At 36.5% G+C, this 16,953-nt stretch overlaps 1 protein-coding gene across 1 annotated transcript in view; it reads right to left on the bottom strand.

Moving 5' to 3' along the window:
• The window catches only part of PLA2G4A (phospholipase A2 group IVA), a 140,551-nt gene that overhangs the window by 73,126 nt on the left and 50,472 nt on the right, over nt 1-16,953 (bottom strand). Inside the window, exons 4-5 of the mRNA XM_028152192.2 lie at nt 5,120-5,268; nt 4,354-4,467 (exon numbers count right to left, since the gene is read on the bottom strand). Coding sequence (XP_028007993.1) covers nt 4,354-4,467; nt 5,120-5,268 — 263 coding nt within the window. The remainder of the gene's footprint in view (nt 1-4,353; nt 4,468-5,119; nt 5,269-16,953) is intronic.

Below are 16,953 nucleotides of genomic sequence, written 5' to 3'. Positions count from 1 at the left end.
GTAAGCTACTTTAAATTCTGGAATGTAGAAGGCCTTGGGGTTACACACCTAACCGTAGGAAATGACAGGGGAAGAGGAAATGCATGTTTTCCTACAATATCTTTTCTTATAATCAGTCTTTGTGTCATAGACTAAAGGGCGGAAATAGCATTATTCTTTGGAAAGGCCAATTCATGCTTACAAAACCCTCAAAAACTTTATTGAGGACTGTTCCTAGCAACATGTCATAGGTAAGGTCTGCGGATGTTAGCCTTCCACCTCTAAACTCTTTACCCTACTACTCACTAGCATGTAGCTGCCAAACCCTGTAACTTGCCATGCCCCAACTTGCTTTCTACTTTTAAGACTCTATGCTTTTGCAGTCTCCTCTGCTTAGAATGGCCATGACAGCGTCTCAACCTGCTGAAATACTACCTTATTCTCAAAGTATAATAACAGCAACAATAAAAACAACATTTACATAGTACTTACATGTATCAGGAACTGTTGTAAGTACTATATGTATGTTTGCACACATCTATGGGTGTATACTATTCATATGTATATTTCTATAACCAATTATTATTATATATTTACTATAAAATAAACTGTATAGTTAATAAATATATAACATGTAATCTACATTTCATATAATAAATTACATTAAATTATATTTAGACATGTAAATATATAAAATAGACTGTATAGTTAATAAATATATAATATGCAATCTACATTTCATATAATAAATTACATTAAATTATATTTAGACATGTAAATATATAAATGTAATACAGATTATATGATATATACACTGAGTGGCCAGATTATTATGATCTCTGAATGCATAATAATCTGGCCATTCAGTGTGTGTGTGTGTGTGTGTGTGTGTGTGTGTGTGTGTATATATACATATATATATATATATATATATATATATATATATATATATGAGGCCAGGTGCATGAATTCGTGCATGGGTGGGGTCAGGCCAGCCTGGCCAGGGGGAGGGGACATGGGCGGTTGGCCGGCCTGCCTACTGGTCGAACTCCTGGTCAAGGGGGCAATTTGCATATTAGCCTTTTAATATATAGGATATACACTGAGTGGCCAGTTTATTATGCATTCAGAGATCATAATAATCTGGCCACTCAGTGTATGTTATATATATAAATCATAATAACTCTTCTATGAAATATTATCTCTACTTTACAGATGAGTAAATTGAGGCACAGAGGAGCTAAGTGATTTTCCCAGGATGAAACAGTTGGTAAGAAACAGAACTGGAATTTAAACACCAAAGTGCTTGGCTTCAAAAACCAAGATATTAATCACTATGTTCATGCCCAACATGCTCAAAATCATCTAGTGTTACAGCACCATCCTTGTACTCTTCTCACAACACGGTCTGCCTTTATTTAGTCTTGCAACTGTAGTCTGTCCATAAGTCATTGATATTAACCTCACTGTATAGTGATTTCTTTTCATCACATGCATGTATCTCCCTCATCTACTTCCCATTCCAACCCTCACCTCAAGTCTTAGCCAGAGAAATCAGGCAAGAGAAAGAAATAAAAGGCATCCAAATTTGGAATGAAGAGGTAAAATTGTCACTTTTTGAAGATGATAATTCTTTGTATAGAAACTCCTAAAGACCCCACCAAAAATCTACTAGAAACAATAAATACATGCAGTAATACAAAATCAATATAAAAAAATCTATTGTATTCTTATATACTAACAATGAAATTTCAGAAAAAGAAATGAAAAAGAAAATTCCAACAAAAAGAATAAAATACCTAGGAATAAGCTTAACGAATGATGTGAAGGAACTATACACTGAAAACTACAAAGCATTACTAAAAGAGATTTAAAAAGACACAAAGAAATATAAAGACATTCTGTGTTCATGGAATGGAAGAATCAACATAATTGAGTTGGCTATCTTACCCAAAGCAATATACAGATTTAATGCAATCACCGTCAGAGTCCCAATGACACTTTTTAAAGCAATAGAACAAAAATCATCAGATTTGTATGGAACCACAAAAGACCCTGAGTAGCCAAAGCAACCCTGTGTGTGTGTGTGGGTGGGTGGGGGGGGGCAGAATGAGGCCAGAGGTATCACACTTCCTGATTTCAAATTATGCTACAAAGCGACAACAATCAAAACAGCATGGTATTGGCAGAAAAATAGACACACAGACCAATGGAACAGAATTGAGAGATAAAGCCACATGTATATGGGCAAATAATTTTTGACAAAGGAGCCAAAAACATGCAATGGATGAAAGAATGCCTCTTCAATAAACAGTGTTGAAAAAATTGGAAAGCCACATGCAAAAGAATGAAACTAGACTACTGTTTGTTCCCATATTAAAAAATTAATTCAAAATGGATCAAAGACCTAAATATAAGACCCAAAACAATAAATTAAATAGAAGAAAACAAAGGTACTAAACTTATAAACTTTGGTCTTAGACAGGATTTTATGAATTTGACCCCAAAGTCAAGGGAAGTAAACACGTAAATAAATGAATGGGAATAAATCAAACTGAAAAGTGTCTGCACAGCAAGAGAAATGACCAACAGAACAAAAAAGGCAACCAAAAGAATGGAAGAAGATATATGCAAACAACGGCTCTAACAAGGGGTTAATATCCAAAGTATATAAATAACTCATACAACTCAACACCAAACAAACAATCCAATTAAAAAATGGGTAGAGGACCTGAACAGCCACTTCTCCCAAGAAGACATACAAATGGCCAACGGATACATGAATAGGTGCTCAACTTCACTAGCTATTAGGGAAATGCAAATCAACAGTATAATGAGATACCATCTCACACTTGTTAGACTGGCTATTATCAACATGATAAGTAACAAGAAGTGTTGGAGAAGCAGAGGAAAAGGAACTCTGGTAGGAATGCAAACTAGTACAGCCACTATGGAAAACAGTAAGGAGGCTCCTCAAAAAATTAAGAATAGGGTAACCATTCAACCCAGCAACCTTCTTTCTGAGTATCTATCCAAAAATTTTGAAAACATTTATTCGCAAAGATATATGCATCCCTTTGTTTATTGCAGCATTTTTCATGGTGGCCAAGACTTAGAAACAACCAAAGTGTCCTTCGATAGGTGACTAGATGAAGAAGATATGGTATGTATAAATAATGGAATACTACTCAGCCACAGGAAAAGATGAAATACTGCCATTTGTGACAACATGGATGGATCTTGAAATTATCATGCTAAGCGAAATGTTAGGAAAAGTCAAGAACTATTTTTCACTCAGATGTGGGATATAAAACTGAAAGCAACAAATGAACAACAAAAAAACCCAACTAACAAAAACTCATAGACACAGAAAACAGTAAGGGGAAGCTTAAGGGGGTCAAATATATGATGACGGAAGAATATTTGACTGTGGGTGGTGGTGACACAATCAATATACAGATGATGTATTATAGAATTGTAATCTAGAAACCTATATAATTTGATTAACCAATGTCACCCCAATAAATTTAATTTTACAAAGCAAATAAATAAGTAAATAAATAAATAAATAAACAAACAAGAATGCAGCAAACCTAGAAACATAAAGATATCAATAACCTCATGAGCATTCAGATAACCTCTTTATCCTCAGGCTCTAATTATTTGAGGATTATTTAAGACAGAAATATTCCTCTACACAGGCTTACTTTATTACTAAACATGTAATTTTTGAATAGTTTGGATGTCCCAACATTTTTCTTTGTGTTCACTCAGTCATTCTCTCTCTGGGTGCCAGTCCTCTCAGAGTTTACATCTTCCTTTATCCTCCCAAATGTTTTGTGTTAGATGTGCCAATGGAGTCCACAGCCATTGCTTAATCTCAGTGTCATCATTTGAAGCAGCAAAAGAGATGAATGCCTTTTGTAGATAATGTCTCAACCAAAGTTCATATATATCAGAATAATAGAAGATTAGGACAGGAAGTAAAAGGCAAAACAAAATTTTCTATTTAAAAGAATAAAACACTCTAATAAAGAATAACTAAACATAGCCCAGGCGGCATGGCTCAGTAGTTGAGCATCAACCTATGAACCAGGAGGTCATGGTTCGATTCCAGGTCAGGGCACATGCCCGGGTTGTGGGCTCGATCTCCAGTAGGAGGCGTGCAGGAGGCGGCGTATCAATGACTCATCATTGATGTTTCTATCCCTCTCTCCTTCCCCCTTCCTCTCTGAAATCAATAAAGATATTTTAAAAAAGAGAAATATCTAATCACATACTACATAAATCTTCAAGTATCAAACCCAACTTTCAAGAGTAAATGGATTTTAATCTGATAAAAAGTTGAAAAATTAATTCTGCTGCATTACTTACTTGGTTGAAAATAAAAGGAACCTCTTTCTTCTCTCCTACTTTCATAGAAGATATGGGAAATGTTGCTGTCCCCAGAGTTTCATCAATAACATAATTAGCATCCATCAATGTGATCTATAGAGAATACAAAAAATAGAGCACACATTTAAGTTTCCCTTGGATCTCTGAAAATTATACCTAAAATCTCAATGACATTAAAAAATTAAAGTTCTTAAATGATGTGTGACAGACATGTAAGATCTTTAATATTCAACTGGTAAAAATACTTTTTTTTCTTTCTGAATACTTTATTTTCAAATAAAATAATAAATTTTTTTTCATTTTCCTAATTGACCTACTCATTATTGTATGTTGAAAAGTGGAAATTTATTCCCTCACAGGACAAATGCTATTTTGGAATATGAGAAAGAAATTACTATAGAAAATCAATGCAACCTTTTGGGGAAAATTTATTTTACCTTACTTTAAAGGCAATTGAAAAATATTTTTATTCTGTTATATTTGGATCCTCCTCTTTATAACAGAAAATGTTTTATCCAAAGCCTATGGGGAGGATAAAAAGAGTCTTCTCACTCCTACCTAACTACTGCATTTCCTTTTGGATGCCCATAACTTGATGTGCACTACCTAGAAGCAAGTTTGCTATGCTGCCCAGCTGAACTGCACTATATCCAACTGAGGAGAACGAAGGCAGGAAGGGGACAAACTCAAGCATCAACTTCAAATGAATGCTGACCATCTAACAGTCCCCAAAGGATTCACTTACCTCCAAAACATTTTCCTGATTAGGATCCAAAATAAATTCAAAGGTCTCATTCCACACTGGGTTGATGTCATTATTGAAGTGTCGTGTTCTCTTCCTGCTGTCAGGGGTTGAGGAGATGAAAAGCTCCACATAGGGATCTGGAGTGTCAACTGCAGACGTTAAGCACAAGTGAGAAGGAGGCAAATGTGATGAATAGTTCCTAATTAGTTTTTATTAATATGTCAGGTTATTTTAAATGAATCTGCAGGAAGTATTCAAAATGTCTAAAACAAGATAATACAATAATAGAAGAGCATCATAGGTTATATACTTTTTATATATTATGCTTCTGCCCTCCATAATAGTCCCATAAGAGGGATTCATTTTTAGGTAATTTATTCAGAATTCCCCCATCCACTTAGAGAGCATGTTCACTATAGTCAACATCTCAGTCCAACTACTAGACTTGAATTTTCTCTGTATATACACTCATCAAGTCAAATGAGCTTGAACCTTAAAATACCGATCACTCCCTCTTTCCTGATTTCAATGAATCCTTCATTATCTTACAGCATTGCACACACTGTACTTTATGGATGAAATTATAACCTGTCTTTTCCTACAAGACTATCAACAACTTGAGGGCAAGGACCAAGTCTTGCTCATGTTTTGTATCAGGACCTCATAACTATCACAATATTTGTCTCCTAACTTAAGGACTCAACTTTTCTCTTTAACACCTCCTTTCTCATGTGGCCATTATAATTCATAACCACAAAAACCAATAATTGAATATGACTGCTAACACCTCTGTGAAGCACTTTACACACATTAGTCTCATTCAAACCTCACTAAAGCATGATAAGGTAAGTTCTTTGTTTTAGTGCTGAGGCAACAGGAGCTGAGAGCTGAGAGGCAACCTTATTCAATATCACACAGCTAGGAAGTATCCGAGCAAGACCTGACAGTGAGAATCAATCTCTTCATGACACCATGCTCCTACATGTTAAAGATGAGATCGCAGGTTATGGATCGCTATGGAAAGAGAAACTGGACTCATTGTTTCAGAGAAGAAGAGAATGGGTAAGGGGTAGGGAGGAAGAAACAGTGGTACAGAGATTCACACAAAAAGATCCAAAAATTGAAAACCAAGGAAAAACAAAAAGAAGAGTTCTGATTCATGATTAGTTTTCAAAGAAAACTTTTTTAAAAAGTACATATTGCCCTAGCTGGTTTGGCATCAGCCTGCGGACTGAAGGGGACTGGGTTAGTTTCCAGCAAGGGCACATCCCCAGTAGGGGGCGAGCAGGAGGCAGCCGGTCAATGATTCTCGCTCATCATTGATGTTTCCACCATGCCACCAGTGCTCAGGTTGCAAACCAGAAATAAAATGACATGTTTAGAATAGCAAGTGGTAGAAGATGATGAAGAAAAATATTTTCCACTTTTGATTAGAAGTAAATATGTGCTTTTAAAGAGAATATTCAATTGTCACTTTACATTAAATGTACAAAATGGAGCTCTTCATCATTCTTTTGGCCTGGTTCTTTCTCATGGGGCTAATGCTGCTAATCTATTTCCCTGAAATATTAGAAAAAAAACGAAACCAACCAAAAAACAAAAAGTGTGTAGGAGGGGGTGGCATGAAGATGGTAAACACCATTCATTCATTCAACAAATATTTGAATGCCTACTGTACGCCAGGCACTGCTCATCAAGAAGCAGTTTGCTTGTGCGCCAAACACAAAACTGCAGATCTGAATTATGGAAGTGAGTCAAATGCTAACAGCCTAATTTTAGAGGCAAAAGTAAATGGGAGACAAGTAGGTACATTAAGCCAGTGACTAGGAACTCAGTCACCCAGATTATTAAACACAAATAAACTCCAACCATAGGTGGAGGAATTGCCTTTTGAGGCTTGGTCTTCATTTGAATCTTGGAAGAGGTGAAGGGAGAGGTTTTCTGGGACCAAATAAGAAAGAGAAAGCAGAAAGTGAAGTTCCTTGGGAGGAACCGGAAAGGAAAAGAATGCACACGCTGAAGTGGTGTAAGTCACCCAGTGATATAAGCATCTTCTCAGCCATTCTGGCCTCTCAGTGAGTCATATGCTCTAGAAGCCAACACTATAATTCTATGTCAAAACATGAATGAGCCTATTTATTTATTATTGTTATTTATTATCGTTATTTATTTTTTAGAGAGAGAGAGAGGGGAAATAAAGAGAGAGAGAAATATTGATTGGTTGCCTCCGCCACATGCCTCAACTAAGGCCCAGGAGGAGCCTGGAACTGAGGTACATGCCCTTGACCAGAATCAAACCCGGGACCCTTCAGTTCATGGGCTGACATTCTATCCACTGAGCCAAACCAGTCAGGACAATGGGACTTTTTAAAAAAAAATTGAAATACTCAAAGCTGTCACATTGGACTCTTATTTTTACTTTTAGATAAAGTCAATATTCTAAATTTTTTCCTCACGAGTGGTAGTATTTCTAGTTCCTCCTCTTGCTTCATTAGCAAGAGACTTCAAAGTGAAGACATCAGAGGGTGCTGGGCAGTGAAACACCACTGACAGCTGCACACTTGGATGCTGCCGCCTGCAAACTGCTAATCTGTGCTCTCAGAAACATCGGTAGCAGCGGCAGGCACTGCAGGATGCAGAGAAGTTCCAGAGGCTAGTTTAAAATTGGACTGCCATAATCCCATAGCTTACTTCCTTGGTATAATCTGTAATCTTCATTGGCATCGTAACATGTGACAGCTTTGAAAAGGGAAAGCAGTCCACTTCGACAGCAAAACTTAGCTCAGTGCTTTAGAGAAGGTCCTAGATATGCATTAAGGAAAAGAAACGTCAAATGTAGATAAAGAGATGGCTTTTCTTCTCTGGTGTGTTTATTTAATGGCTTTGTGAATTAATGCCTTTGGGTAATTGGGGGTTGAGTCATGGATTCAGCTTTACCTTGATTAGTTCCAGCCAAACCGGTGGTAAAGCAAAGATGTAATCTGTAGACAAAGACTTTTATCTAAATCTTGCGAAACAAAAATGTTGGGGGTGTGGGATACAGGTCTTTGTGGATCCCACATGATTCCACTACACACATTGGCATAGCTTCCGAATTCCAGGGTTATAAAACGTTTCATACACCTCACTAATTCAAGGAACACGCTAATTAATAGCAGGTCCATCTCTTAGCTTTGCCTGAAAAATATATATTATATGATTAAAAGCAGATGGCAACTTCTAAACTCCAAGTTCTGCTTTCTCATATCCACTTCGCTCAGTAGCAACTTAAACCCTTCGCTTCAAATAAAGATGACCCACAACCTGTTATGATTATTGTGTTAAACAGCAAAAAATCCCTATAGGAAAAGTCTCCCCCAAATCCAAGCTATCACATTCTGTCAGCTATGATACTCCAGTGGCAAGCTTAAAGCAGTGTTTCTCAAAATGCAACTCACTACAATATCTTCACAGAATCACCTGCATGGGCTTGCAAATGTATTATTTAACAACTTGGCCAGGTAATTCTCGTGCACACAAGTTTTTTTAAAAATTGAATTTTAAAGTATTTTACTAGAATCAACACAAGAATGATGGCATAATAACATCCACAGAAAAGTAGAAACAATTTAGCATTGAAAAGTCAACAGCCTTACTGGCCTTCTGTCCTGGAGTTATTCTGCTCATAGACGATATTAAGCAAGCCCAGTAATTCACACTTCTTTTTCTCTCCAACCATTAAATACATTTTCAAGTGGCCACATGAACACAAATCCAAGAATAAAGTTCATGTGGGTGTGTTAGTTGGAAATCTGTTCAAGTTGATGGGCTGATAGTCAAGCTTTCTGCTTCACTTACCATCAGAGTAGGAATGAGTAGTAGTGAGACCAAAAATTAAAGAGCCATTTGTTGAAAGAAATGCCTCTGAATACTATTCTCCAATGTACTCACTCCTTTGAAATATTTATGATTTCATGATCATAGTAATTATATGGAAAACGTAAAGCTCCTAAAGTTAAAGGTTTAAAAACTTCAAGTTTTTATGATTGCCAACCTTTTCACTCTCCCTGTACTAGGCTGGCTCACTGAGATGCTGGCAAACACCCTAGGAAGATGGTTAGCCCTACTATAAATGTGTACACTTCAACAACTGTTTAGTTCTTTTAAATATTTTATTGATATTTTTTTTTTATTTATTTTTTTTTTTTTACAGAGAGGAAGGGAGAGAGATAGAGAGTTAGAAACATCGATGAGAGAGAAACATAGATCAGCTGCCTCCTGCACATACTGGGGATGTGCCCGCAACCAAGGTACATGCCCTTGACCGGAATCGAACCTGGAACCCTTGAGTCCGCAGGCTGATGCTCTATCCACTGAGCCAAACCAGTTAGGGCTAGTTCTTTTATAATGTAAAGTTTTTTATTTAGAGAAGATACATTTAATAAAGTTAGAAGATTGTAACTGTACAGCTTGCTAAATTTTCATAAAGTGAACTCACCCATGATATCACCACCCAGACCAAGATATGGATCATTACCAGCCCTCTAGAAGGTTCTCTCAAGCCCCCCCTCCAAGGGTGAATACTCCCCTGCCACCTATTGCCATTAAATATTTTTATCTGTTTTTTTTTTATCTTTACATACGTAGAATCAGTATATATCCCTGGGTCCGGCTTCTTTTGCTCACTATTAAGCCTGTGAGATTCATCCATATTGACACATATAATAATATATTTACTACTGTTGATATAAACTGTTCCATTGTATGAATGTTCCATAAAATGTTTATCCAGTCCAGCCCTATCACTGTGGCTCAGTGGTTGAGCGTTGACCCATGAGCCAGGAGGTCATGTTTGATTCCTGGTCAGGGCATATGCTCAGGTTGTGGGCTTGATCCCCAGGAGGGGGCGTGCAGGAGGCAGCTGGTCAACGATTCTCTCTCATCATTGATGTTTCTACCTCTCTCCCCATCTCCCTTCCTCTCTGAAATCAATAAAAATATATTCAGAAAAAAAGAATTTGGCTTGTGCACATGATGTAGGCACTGACTCCCAGGATTCTCTATGCTTCCCTTTAGGGATCTTGCCCAACAATTCTTAACTGATTTGGTCCTGAAACCCAGCTTTTTTGTCCCCAAGTCATTTGAGATTCACAAAGCTCTGGTGTTTTCTCTCCCTTTTCAGTGCTTGGCTACTTCCTACATCCCTATCACCCCCCAAGCCTACCTAGAATCAGCAGTGGTCGGAGGGGAAATGGCTTACAGAACACTACTTCGGTGACTTCTCTCCCTGAGATCTTGGTCCCTCAAATCCCAGTTCACTCAGCAACTTTCAATCTTTCAGACACTTTTAAATTAATTTAATCTGTGTTTTCTAAATTGCTCTTCGGGGAAATGAGTGCTCTGCTCTCAGTTACTTTAGTCTGAAGACCATTCAATGAGCTTTTTCTCAGTTTTCACTTTATCTGGCATATATGCAACACCTTTGGCAATTCTCCCCTTTTGTGCCCAAGATATCATTATTTTGTGAATCCCTGTTTCTCTAGATGTTTTCTCGTTGTATCTTTTATCTTTTATCATTGTAACTCCCTCCCTCCATCAATTTACACTAAGTTGTGGACTTTCTCTTCTTATCTCTTACAGGTCTCTATTAGGAAAAGGGGGTGAACCCTTTAAAAAATGTAATGTTCATGTAGTCAAAAGCAATTTAAAGAGGAATTATCACATTTATGTAGATAGTCTTAAGAAACTCGATATGCACTCCCCCACCCCCCACCCCCCCGTAGCAATTTAAACCCTTTGCTTCAAATAAGGTCCCATGGCAGCAACAATCCTGTAGTTTAATTAATCTCATATCCTTCAAAAGCTATCATCTTCAGGTTTAAATGACAGCCGTCATGCACTCCTTCATTTCCTCAAGGCTGCAAGGAGGAGGTGGCACAAACACAAGAAATACCAGATTCCTAATTACAGGTCCATATATAATCTCATGCTGAGTAATGCATTTTAAAGAGGCTCCATGTTTCACAACCATTCTGCATCTTTAAAGAAAATCCAGAATTGGCTCTGGCTTGTGTGTAAAATATTGTTTCTCTGAGCCACATCTGTGAGCCCCACCTCTACTCTGAGATCTTCAATCTGCTCTTGAAAGCCTTAAAAATACCTCGTATACCTAGTAAGTACCTTGAAAATACCTCAAACAAATGTATTTTCCCCAAATGTATCTTCCTTTCCTTAAATGTATGACAAAAGAAAACCAAAGCAAAAAAACAACCCAAAATACTAAAAGTAAAACACTGTACTTTCCCCCAATTTCCCTATTTCATTTAATGGCACCATCATTTCTAGTTGCCATAGCTAGAAACATGAGAGTTGCCCTCTTTTCCTCATGGCTCCGATGTTCAATCTGTCTCCAAGTTGTACCTCTTTCGTTTCTAACAGGCATCTGGCTCCTCAATTCCTCTTGAATTATCACTGGCTCATTTAAACCAGCACCACTCCTCACCTGGACCATTCATATAATCTCATAGTTGCTCATTTTCTCACAATGGAGCCATTTCCAATATGCCACCACAATTGTCTTTGTGAAACACACTTTTGACCTTCACTGCCTCTGAAGGCAGGCTTAACCATGGTGAGAAAGCCCTAGAAGGGCTCCCACCACCAGATCCCAGGTCCCTTGCAGTCAGTGATCCTCTTGCATCATGCACTTGAATGCTACTCTCCAAGTCAACACGTAGGCCAAGCAGCATTTCCAAAACTCATGCATTCCAAACATTTCACACAGTCATCTTGACCGCAGAAGCCTTTGTTCTGCCTAAGGGAACATTGCTTCTCTTTTACTTGAACATATCTATATTTTCTTCTGCCGTTTTAGCTGATAACTAAACATTATTCACATGTTGTCCTTGCCCTCAGAATATCCAAGATAAGAGTCCACAGACTGTACACGTAAAGGATGAGTGGAATGAAATGTTCTCTCTCTGTTTTTCTTATCCCTAGTCAACTTGTTGTTCCGTTTTCCTATCAGGTAAAACCGCCCATTGTAAACGATATTCCCTAGAGGCCTCATCTATATCCATCTGTATAAAATAAAAATAACTCCACAGAAAGCCTCAAATTGCTGAAACTGAGACTCAGAGGCACTTAGCAAGTTGAGTAAGGTCATTAACCTAGTCTTTTTGAAGCCCAATTCCTGCTCCTTCATCTATACCAACACTCAAAACTCTTACTTATTATACTGTAAACTCCATGATGGCAGGAACCAGCCCTTTCCTATTCACTACTCTGTCTAAGAGTCTAGCACAAAGTCTGAAACATTAGAGAAACGTAATAAATATTATTGAAATAATGGATGACGGGCTAGCCCCGAGCAATTCTGTAGAAGAGGTGACCTTTATCGTAGGCACTACAATCACCTCTCTCTAACTTCTTTTTACTCTTGGGCAATATGTCCCCACCTTCCTGATGCTTTATTTATCTTCTAATATATATCTATGCCAGTCATTTCTTCCAAGTGCATTTGTACTGAAGCTTTATTTCCAAATAATAAATGCTAAATACATTTTGCCTCCCTTAATGACTCTAAGGAATAGGGCAGAGTGCTGAGGTACTTTATAAATGGCAGACCCTGCTCCCTCCAGAACTGTTCCATGCTTCTATGTCTCTGGATCAAAGTTCATCAGTTTATTTTGTTCATTAGATTCCACATATGAGTGAGATCATGTGACACTTGTCTTTCTCTGACTGGCTGATTTTGCTTAGCATAATAGTCTCCAGGTCCATCCACGCTGTTGCAAATGATGAGTTCTTTCTTTTTTACAGCTGTGTAAAATCCAGAGACATAGAGGCATGGAATAGATGTCGAACCTCAGGGGAGGCTGGGTGGGTGGGAAGAGATCAACCAAAGAACTTGTACACATATATGGGTGACCCATGGACATAGATAATAGGATGGTGAAAGCCTGGGGTGAGGGGTGGGTATGGGCTAGAGAGGTCAATGGGGGGTAGGGGGAAGCAACATATGTAATACTTTCAACAATAAAGATTAAAAACAAACACCTGGAACTGTTATGGCTCCAGATGTGGATGGGCAGTCCCTGCAAATTGCTGGACATACAGCAGCTGGAAGGCTTGGTGAAGAATTAATTCCCTGAGGTTTAGTAAAACACAACTTTGGCAGTGATTCTGTATATACTGGAAAGAGAAGAGCAATGCCTTTACAACAGCGACAGCATTGTCTAGGAACTCAAATAATCAAAGAATACCTTTCTCATTTGAAGTACAAAGCAGTTTTATCAACACTATTTTGAAATTGTTCTATCAAGCAGAGTCTCCAATTTGAACTCTTTTTTTTTGTTTTCCTCTTTCTAACAGGCTCAAATCTAGATCTAGATATCTCAGGTCATATTTCTCCTTTGGTAAAGGGAAATGAAACTATCAGAATGTACCACCAGCCAAATGGATGTTAGGGAAAAAGACAAATATCATCTACTCTCAACTGACTTAATACATTGTGTGCTAACAATTGACTTAGTACATTAATGAGGCGGGCTACCTACCACCTGACATACAATAAAAATGACTTACACTGTATTGTAGAAAAATGCTGATATTCATGAAAAAAAAAACAAAAACACAGAGAAAGATACATTCAAAACAACACAAAGAAAGGAAAATCTTTCTTTGATCTAAAACAGAACTGAGTTTTTTGTTTTTGCCTGTCTTGTCCTTTTATTCAAATCTCAATGATACCTTTTTGGAAGAAAATAAAAACACCTTTCATATCAGTGTCTCTGCCTGGATTGTTTAAAATGTTTATTACCTAGGGATGTTTCTTGGAATCTGGTTAGGTTGGAGAAAAAGTAATTCTCCAGAAGTGCTTGTTTAATATTATAAAACATGTTTATTTATATTATTAATTTTACCTATATGGATTTAACTATATACGTGGATTACACTTTATGCAAAAATAACTTCATTTTCATTAAAACCTTGAGTTCTCAACCTTGGCACTACTGACATTTTGGGCTGAATAATTTTTGGTTCTGGGGCCCCGTCTTTGGCTTCTACCCATTAGATGCCAGTTAGGGTTCCCCGATTATGACAACTAAAAATATCTCCAGATATTGCTGAAGGTGCCCTGGGAGATAAAATCAACCCACAGTTTAGAACCACTGCACCAAAGCAAGGTGCCATCCTTGCTATCCGACATTTTCCCGCCAGCATAAACCATTATAAAATAGCGAAGTTCCCTAAGTAATGTGTATTAGACATACTAAGTCAGTCCCATTTTTACAATCTTTCCCCAAATTGAAATGTCCCACACATGCTTCCACATACGAAAACTCTAAGTTATAAAACTCTTAATATCCATTCAAGTTGCAAAGTCTTCTTAGAAGCTTATTGCCAACAATTTTAAAAAAATCAGTGATACTGTATAATCTAAATGCACGATTTCTGAGTATATACTCTCTTCAGTTGGTTTTCCAAAAATTTATTTTCACCCATTTCATCTTCCCAGCTAGACCATCAGTAGCTCAAAGTCAAAGTGGCTGCACAATTAGACATGAGGGCGAGACACGTGTCAGTTGTAGCCCTCAAACATAACAGCTGTGTGATTTTGGATTTTTTATTTGATGTCTTTAAATAAATTTCTACATCTGTAAAACTTAAGAATAGCACATATCTCATTTGTTACTGAAGTGAATAAATGAAGTGTAATATAAAGTCCTAAGAACTCTGCTTAGCCTTTTTGTTTATTTATTTAACAGACATATTGCATACACTAGGTGCAAGTACTTTTCTAAGCACTCCATAACCTCACTTCATCCTCCTAAAACAAAACCTATGAGGACGGTATAATTTTTACCCCCACTTAACAGTGGAGGAAATTAAGACCTAACTTGCCCAAATTCATGTGGATAATAAACAGTGAAAGGGAGTTTCAGAGTCCTTGCTCTAACCATTAGACACACTTCCCTTTGGTATGAAATAGGCACTCAATAAAGTTACTTGCCATAAGTACTATGTTTGTTTCTGTTGCAATTCTTTAAGGCACAGAGTGAATATTAAGTGCTTAGCAGATGCTCAGCATTTATTGATGAGATATTAATAACAGAGCCTTGCCGGAATAAGCACTGGGTTATATTTCTGTAACACTTCTTTTCCAAAGTGCAAATTTCAAAATCATTATTTCATTTTGCATTTGGAGATTTGTATTACCCCTGTACACAATTTCAAATTATTTTGCCTAGAATTTTATCTAAAATATTTCATAAAAAATATATTAAGTGAGGAGTGAGAATCGAAAAGTGCTTCTAAGGAGTCAGTAAGATTTACAACAACCCTCAGACTCAAGCTCAGTGGATAAATTAATTATTTCAATCTCTATACCACACAATTTTTATTTCTAATAAAATGTTAAAATGTTAAAGTATACTAAAATAACATAGTGTTTTCACATAAATGCTTAAACTTTTAGAGCAGCAGAAGTGTTCCCTGTGACATAAAAACTTTAAGAGTATCCTTTTCTTAAAAAAATTAACCTATTTTTAAATTTAATATCATTAGATATTAATCTCACCTTTTCAATATAGAAATAGTATATGATTTTTGGCAAAGTGAATTTACTTAGCATATGAAAAGTGGCTGCATATCACTCAGCTTTAAATCAAGGCTTTCCTTCACTTGATAGAACATTAACATGTAAAAGTATATATGTGAAAAATATAAAAAGTATTTTAAGATGAAGTATAAGACATATATGTAATGATTTAAATGAGTAGGATCCATCACTGATGGATCTACTTGGGAAAAAAAAAAAGACTCGTGTCCCCTATTAGTATGATGATTTCCTCTTTGTTTTGACAGGAACCTGCTTTTATTATCTCACCAAAGCATTGCTGCCAAATACACAACTGGAATATAACTCTGTTTATTTATTGAATAAATGTGGTGAAAACCCACCCAGTGATCAATTGATATTATCAAAATATCACAGGACAGTATTATTCACTGTATTCGCCAGACCAAAAGAATACAAATACACACATGCAAAGCAAATCACAAAATCTAATAAAATTTAAATAGAGAAGAAAAGGACTAACTGTACTCATAAAACTGTTTTACAACTTAACAAACTGCATAACATTCTAAATCAGTGAGGAATAGCTGTGCCTTCCTAACACATTTTATTTCCCTACTACATAAAAAATAAATACAAGATATGAGATGAGAGATAGATGTGTGTTCTGGAACACTTTACTCATTTTAAAATTATCTTTTATAAAAAGCCCAGTGGAAAATGATTTCATTATACTTAGAATTTTAAAAATCTGGGGTGGATACTCAAAATATTCCAAAAATGTTAGTAAACCAAAACTCATGTTCCATCATAACCTGAGGGCTAATGCTGGGGAAATACCTGATTCAGAAAAGGAATACTTAATGGTGGCAGGTGACTTGAGGCCAAGAGCAGTGCCATTTATTAAAAAACATTTGACAAACGATAATTAATCCAAGAGAGATTACTTAGATTAATTCAAAAGTGTCACTAAGTTTCTATACATTGAAACCCTGGAAAATTCTAGAAAGATCTGGCTAGAAATAACCAAAGGTATTTATCATCCACAAGAAATGGACTACAAAATAATTTTTTAAATTCTCACTCTAGTAAGACAAAAATAAAAAATAAAAAAGCAATAGCCAAGAAAAAAGATATAATTCCATATACTTTTATTTATTCAAAATTCTCTGAGATCTTACTATTATGCCAGACTCAGGCTAACGGTCTATTTTCTAAAAAGTGAGTAAGATCATACTCTGTTAACTATATTGTTTTGTTCGGATTAAAGAAA

The sequence above is a fragment of the Eptesicus fuscus genome, chromosome 22 (genome assembly GCF_027574615.1).
Source record: "Eptesicus fuscus isolate TK198812 chromosome 22, DD_ASM_mEF_20220401, whole genome shotgun sequence".
Taxonomy (NCBI): domain Eukaryota; kingdom Metazoa; phylum Chordata; class Mammalia; order Chiroptera; family Vespertilionidae; genus Eptesicus; species Eptesicus fuscus.
This window is presented reverse-complemented; position numbering and strand designations above follow the sequence as displayed.